Genomic DNA, 7,374 nt, shown 5'->3' with positions numbered 1-7,374 from the left:
AGCCTTCCTCATTTTAAAATTTTTGAATTGAAAAACAAAAAAAGGTTTGGGCTTTGGCTGTACTGCTGGATAATAAGTGTACAGTACTCCATGTACCGAGTGAAAAAATTCCTGTGCCCGCGAGAATATGCGATTTGACTGTGAGGCTTCACCCAGTGGGGCCCACAAGGCGTATGGCTGCCACGTAGACGAGTCGCATCGATCTTCATATTGCGGCAATGTACCGAACCTGACGTTTCGTCGGACTCATCCTCCTCGGCCCGCCTAAATTTGACCTCCGTTTCATTCTTCTTTTGCGGGTCTTGTCTGTATCTCTCCTGCAGCCTCTGACGTTGAAACTCAACGATTTGATTTGCGGGGATTTAGCTGGAATTTTCGTGGATGAATCTAGGTTGATTTTTATAGGCATTGGGATTACAAGTTTCTGCGATTTCAAACTGAGTCACGTTCCGAGTCATGGCGGGGAGGTCTGACTCAGTGTCGATCCGCGTTCCGTACAAGAACCTCCGGAAAGCGGAACTGGAATTGGTGGGGGTTGATGATATCCATCGTGGGATCGACCTCAATTCTCCAACTTCTCCCTCGTCTGATCATGGGCTTCCCAATGGATCTACAAGTGACTCTCCTGCAGCTGCCGCCGCCGCACCTTCTAGTCGGAATATTAGCTTGATAACTCTCGTTCTTTGTTGTACGGTTGCCGGGGGTGTTCAATTCGGATGGGCGCTGCAACTTTCTCTCTTGACTCCGTATATTCAGGTTCCTGTCTTTTTATAGAGCGTTGGTGATTAAATTTGTTTTCTTTGCCAATTCGATGTATTGAAATCTAGAATGTCTATGTTAACGGAATGTTCTGGACTAGTGAGCTTGTAGCTTTGTCTTTATAATTAATAATGGAGTAATGAAATGTAACCATTTCGATCTGGAGAGGTGGTGAATCATCATCCGGAGATCTATGCGGGATCAGAGAGTTGTCAATCTCAGAGAACTTTTGTTTCAGACAAATATGATCAATAGTTTCCATTAGTTTGAGCGTGTAAAGTCTGCTTGATTGAATGTTTAATCTGATACAGGAGGCATTTTAGATTTCAGCATAAATAGGTTTCATGCATAATAAATATGAATTAGTTTGTGAAGAATAACGCAGCTAATCGTATTAAAAAGAAAAAAAGAATAGCGAAGCTAAACTTGCATTCTATGATTTGTCCTATTAAATATTTTGCAGACAAAAGTTGTCCTCTTGAATCCTAGTGTCTGCATGAATATTAGTCTGATTGAATCAGTTATTTTTTTCCCCCTTCCCGTACTCTTTTCATTGTTGGATGGTGGCGGGACCATTCTGGTGAACTTAATCCATCATTTTGAGTCTTCTGTGCTCAAACACTTACAACACCGCCTTTTTGCAGGATTCTTCTGTACTAGGATAAGATACTGGTAATGTCTGAGTGTACTTGTTGCAACAAATGTAGTGATGCTTTCGTTATATATGATGGATAGACTAAGATGAGTTAAATATTTACTAGCTTAAAAAAAAGATTCATGTGAACTGTGGATTTGTGTTAAGCATAATCAGTCTTAATAAGTAATTCACCTGGTTTTGATTATTCTGTTAGATAACTTACTGTGTTTGTCCATGCCTTGCTAATCCTTGTGGAATTGCCAACTCCTTCACTGCTTCTGGAATAAGTATTTTAGATATTCTCTTTGCCATGTATGCTAGTCTATGTGTGTGAACTATCATGAGCAGAGCTGTTGTACCATATTTAGACACACCATGTGAGGAGCTAGTTTCTTTATTGAATCTTGTTTTTCAAATTAGTATTGGACATGATAACTCATAACTTTGGGTTTCCAAATTATTTATAATCATGCTGCTGCATCTTTCTGATTAATTTTAAACTCTATTGTGGCTTGGTGCAGACGCTGGGGATTGGTCACGCGTTTTTTCTTCATTTATTTGGCTATGTGGCCCTATTACAGGCCTTGTGGTAGGTGATGGACCAGAGTGCACCTTTTCTAATTTAGCACATGTCATTTTATTTAAATAATTTTTATGTTTACCTGGCAATGCCGCTAAATATATGTATTAAAGGTAAAGCAGATTGCTTTAAATCTGTGATTTCCATTTTAGCTTATCATGCTGCTGATATACGTCTCGCTCTCGCTCTCCCTCTCTCTCTCTCTCTCTGTGACAACCCCCTCCCACATATTTATAGGAATTTATACTCGCACAAACATACAAGAATATTCCCATAATGTCCTTGCAAAACTTGTTTTAGTCAAACATAAAGATGCAAGCGATATAAAAGAAGTAAGACCTTGAAAAATGAACTTATTGAAATCTGACTTTCCACTTCTCCGATAAAATATATGCAAACCCATAATTTTTCACTTTATTTCATTTAAATCATATAAATTAATAAATTATACTAACTATTTTGTTTATTGATGGATTAAAACTTTGTCTCCTATTCCATCTTTTGTCAGCTTGATTTTGTTTAGTGTGCAGTAGCTTACTCATTTAAATTCTGAATTTTTGCATGTGGAATGTAGATGCCACGGTCCAAAGTCCAAATTAATTTAGGCTTGTTTACCATTATTGCATATCATTTGCTAGTTTTAAATTTGTGAGTTCTTTCTTCACTTTCCTTATTATAGGTTCAACCCTGTGTTGGTATTTGGAGTGACAAGTGCACTTCAAAGTATGGTAGAAGACGCCCATTTATTCTTGTTGGATCTCTTATGATCTCAGTTGCTGTAAGCATTTATAACTTTGGTCCTCAATAGTTAACATGTGTTTTTGCACTGCATTATATATGAGCTAAGTCAATTATCTTTATGTAGGTGCTATTAATAGGGTTTTCTGCAGACATTGGATATGTGTTAGGGGACACAAGTGAGAGTTGCCGGTATTTTTAGCTTTTTTTTTTTTTAATTGTTTGTTTGAAAAAATGTACATACATTGATGTGGATATCAATGAATTTCATCTATCTTTAAATTACAGAACATTTAAGGGAACCCGAACGAGGGCTGCTCTCATATTTATTCTTGGGTTCTGGATGCTGGACCTTGCCAACAATACTGTGCAGGTAACCTTGTTAAATCAATCGTGTTTTCCTTTTCTTTATATAGATGCAATCAAGTGGGTGTAAACTAAGCTTCTTTCTGTCCCCTACCTTTAAATTTTAATCTTTAGGGACCAGCTCGTGCACTTTTGGCTGATCTGTCAGGTAATGCTTGCTAACTTCCCTTCTCTTACATGTAAATAATAATAATAATAATAATAATAATAATCTATTTGTTTGGGTTATTGTCAATTATGGTGGGGCATTTTGATTTTCATCTTTTACCAGTATTCAATCAAATCAATACTTATTTCTATAATATATATTGCTTTTACTTTCACTTAGGTCCTGATCAACGCAATGTATCAAATGCTATATTTTGCTCATGGATGGCAGCCGGAAATATTCTAGGATTTTCTGCTGGTGCTAGTGGAAAGTGGAACAAGTGAGACTTCGTAGATTTTTTTTTTTAAATGTATATGTACATTATATGTGAAATTGTTTAAGCAGTATTGTTTTTCAAACGGTCTTACCTTATTGATGGTATAATGATTTTGCAAAATGATTGTGGAAGGACGTACTCTCAGATTGACATCAGTGGTGTGAAGAAACTGACGTGTAATAAGTTTTCATGGATTGAAATAAATGGATGTATGTAATAAATTCCAATGTGCAGGGACTGAAGGTTTTTATTGTTCTCGTGGCTGAGCCATGAATGCAAGTAAATGTGAATTTAATATCTTGAGATATGATATATGCTTAGTGACAAACAGGGATTGAAATTATGGTGTATTTTGTGCGTATAGCTATTGAAGTGTTTTCTACGTTTACTGCTGGTTAATAATTTGTGTTTCTTTACCCAACCAGGTGGTTTCCTTTCCTGATGAGTAGAGCTTGCTGTGAAGCATGTGGCAACCTTAAGGCAGCATTTCTTGTAGCTGTGGTGGGTTACTTCTTAGAACCTCTTTGTTGTACCTTCTTGTAGTTGTTACAAGTCATAGGCTTGAATAATCCTATATTTTTGGAAAGCAACTGATAATCCTCATACTATTCTCTATAGCTATTTTATCCCTCTATTTACTATTTGGTAACCTGGTTTTTCTTGTGGTTACATCATCTAAACCTGCCTTGCTCTTTATTGGCCAGCAGATTTATCATTTTTTTCCCCCACACATACTGCTAGACATGACATTTGGTTGATATATCATCTCATTATCTGCAGGTTTTCCTGACGCTTTGCACTCTTGTCACCTTGTATTTTGCTGATGAGGTTCCTCTTACTGTGAATCAACATCATCGCTTATCAGATTCAGCTCCATTGTTGGATGACCAGCAACAAATTGGCTTTGAATTTTCCAAAGCTAAGCCTGCTGTACCTGTTATGGATGATTTAAATGGCAAGATTACTGAGGATCACTTTGAGAGGAATGTAAATATGAAGAACGAGAACTCGAGAGCTGAAGAACATGATGAAACTATCATGGATGGACCTGGAGCTGTGTTGGTGAATTTCTTGACCAGTATAAGGCATTTGCCACCTGCAATGCATTCGGTGCTTCTAGTAATGGCTCTCACTTGGGTATGTGGTATAGGCTTATATGCAAACCATTCTTATAAATTCTTTGTCAAAAAAAAAAAAAAAGCATTCCTATAACGTCATAATTTTTTGTGTGTTCTCAAATTAATTGTGGGGCTGATTCTTCTAGTTGAGATCCTCCTTGTTATAATTAAAATGACATTTTCCCCTGCAGATGTCATGGTTCCCCTTCTTTTTGTTTGACACAGACTGGATGGGAAGAGAAGTTTTCCATGGGGATCCTAAGGGGAACCCTTCTGAAGTAGATTTTTATGATCAAGGCGTTAGAGAAGGTGCATTTGGTTTGCTATTGAATTCTGTAAGAACTCTAGATTGAACAGCTTAGTTTTGAATTTAAAGAAAAATGTTACAAGTACTTTATCTAGGATATACAGAGATGATTTATTTTCTTCCTTTTACTTTTGATTTTTCTTTTTGCCCCTTTCAAATCATTAAGCTGAAAGTTAACGGATTTATAGGTTGTGCTTGGAATCACCTCTTTCTTAATTGAACCGATGTGTAAGTGGATGGGTGCGAGACTAGTATGGGCAATGAGCAATTTCGTTGTTTTTGCTTGCATGGCTGGTACTGCTATAATTAGTCTGATTTCCATCCGAGACTATTCTGAAGGGATTGAACATGTACTTGGAGCAAATGAAACCATCAAGAATGCTTCCTTGGTTGTGTTTATTCTTCTTGGGTTTCCTCTTGCAGTAAGTACAAGGGGTTTCTGCATTGCCATTTTCAATTCCATTGTTTTCTATAAAGTTCACGACAACATAAATTGTCTTTCTGTGGCAGATCACCTATAGTGTTCCTTTTGCTGTAACAGCAGAACTGACTGCTAATTCAGGGGGTGGCCAAGGTTAGCAGTGATTGTAGATATCTCCTACTTCGCATACCGCATTTGTTTTTGTCTGTCAAAATTTTTGTTCTAAAGATTCTGCGTGACTGTGCAGGATTGGCCATAGGAGTTCTAAATCTTGCTATTGTTTTTCCACAGGTAATTTAATTGATTATTGTCATATATCTGTTAGTCTGCCATTTTTAGGGGGCCAAATGCTTCTGAAGCAGCAATAGTATCTTGCTTTTAACTTGTTTTTAGTGAGCTTTATTGGGTATATCCTATTGTGTGTTTCTGTTGCACTGTTGGCTATTTATAAATCAATCTTTTGTCCTACTCTATACCGTTAACAACTCTTTCTTATTAGAGAATGGAGCTCATACCTAACGTATTTTTGTAAATTAACAATTTTGAATATTTATAGAAGGCAGAAAACAAGATTGGGGTAGGAGTAGGGAAAGAAAATTGGGGTTTAATTATCTGAATTACATTTTTTTATTTAATTTATATTTAGCTATTGTGTACTATTGTTTGATGAAAAGTCATGATTATGATGGAAAGTCTTCTTTTAGCTGCGTGGATTGCTCTTAGAAAACTGGTTCCTTCTTTTTATACAAGAATGATCAGAACCTTTTTTTTTTTTTTTTTTTAAATTGATAACAATGATGAGAACTTGTTATAACAGGCTAATTACATCGGATCACATAATAAGTGCTTGAATATTAAGAGTGGATTATTTTGGGACGAAAGGGGCCTAATGAATTTTCATTCTATATTTTGAACAATTCCTCTCCCTCTGATTTTGTACTGACTCTATTCAAATTACTTCATATCTGTAATATCTGCACGCCGTTTGGAGCAGTGCGGCAAGTCAATTGATTTTATATCTTCTGTGTGGAATAATTGGCCGTTGTTTATTTAACCTCCTGCAGTAGTGGCGCCAAGATAAATTCTATGCGATTTCTTGTTCCTGATTTGACACTGTTCATATTTGTAGATGATTATATCCCTTGGTGCCGGTCCATGGGATGCTCTTTTTGGCGGAGGCAATGTACCTGCCTTTGTATTGGCTTCCGCTTGTGCTCTTGCCGGTGGTGTAATTGCAACTCTTAAGCTTCCAAATCTTTCTAATCGTTCCTTCCAGTCACCAGGATTACACTTTGGCTAATGGTTGGGAGATCTAACACTACGACACGTTAAACTTCACATGGTTGTCGCCAATTTGATGAACATGTGAAGTATTAGAGAGAAGGTGCAGTGATGACGTGTGTGTTTCGTTCATTGTCCAGAGAATGCTGCATCTCACATTCAAATTCATTCATTTTTTTTATCCTCCCACTTCATTGTGGGTGCCTGTATTTTGTATGTAAACTGACAGCATAATTGAAAGTTATAGGTGCATATAATGATAAATTTTGTAGTCAGTCCTATTCAGTGCAAGAGTCATTACAAATATTGATTTCCTTGTTTTGAGATATAATAATCTAGTGTATGTTGCGATCCGAAACTCAGTTTCATTCATCCCTATTTTATCCTGAAACTAACCAGATTGATATGCAGTTAGAACGTACAAAATTTATGTCTAGGATGTGAAGCAAATATTGTTGGGGTTAATATTTCGGAATTGCAGCGCACTGCCAATAATGGATTCTTGACTAATGTTTGACCAGGCAATGGAACATAATGTAGCGTGGGAAAGAACTTGGGAAAGATTCAGTGCAATAACAAGTTGTGGATTGAATTTAATGATTTAGATTTGATGTTTTGAAAAGTAAAGATTAATAAATAGAGGCACAATGAAGAGAAAGACAAGGGATGGAAACCAAGTCTCTATGAAGGCCGGTGTGGCAAAAATATTTTGGCCTCAGAAGCTTTAAAAATCTCTATATAT

The 7,374-nt window shown here is 36.7% G+C and overlaps 1 protein-coding gene across 1 annotated transcript; it reads left to right on the top strand.

The window, feature by feature from the left end:
* The first annotated feature begins 284 nt into the window (after nt 1-284).
* Nucleotides 285-6,990, top strand: LOC114762867 (sucrose transport protein SUC3). The gene is given in 15 exon segments (XM_028952502.1): nt 285-756; nt 1,918-1,938; nt 1,941-1,985; nt 2,656-2,754; nt 2,842-2,906; nt 3,003-3,087; nt 3,195-3,228; nt 3,409-3,508; nt 3,931-4,006; nt 4,286-4,642; nt 4,815-4,958; nt 5,119-5,352; nt 5,441-5,504; nt 5,599-5,642; nt 6,481-6,990. Coding segments are annotated over 15 exon segments (1,839 nt in total). The 5' UTR covers nt 285-456; the 3' UTR covers nt 6,652-6,990.
* Nucleotides 6,991-7,374: the final 384 nt, after the last annotated feature.

This window comes from Neltuma alba, unplaced genomic scaffold (assembly GCF_004799145.2).
Source record: "Neltuma alba isolate B1F8T4 unplaced genomic scaffold, ASM479914v2 tig00000255_pilon, whole genome shotgun sequence".
Classification (NCBI taxonomy): Eukaryota; Viridiplantae; Streptophyta; class Magnoliopsida; order Fabales; family Fabaceae; genus Neltuma; species Neltuma alba.
Note: the sequence above shows the minus strand (reverse complement) of the source record. Positions and strands in the feature narration are given on the sequence as shown.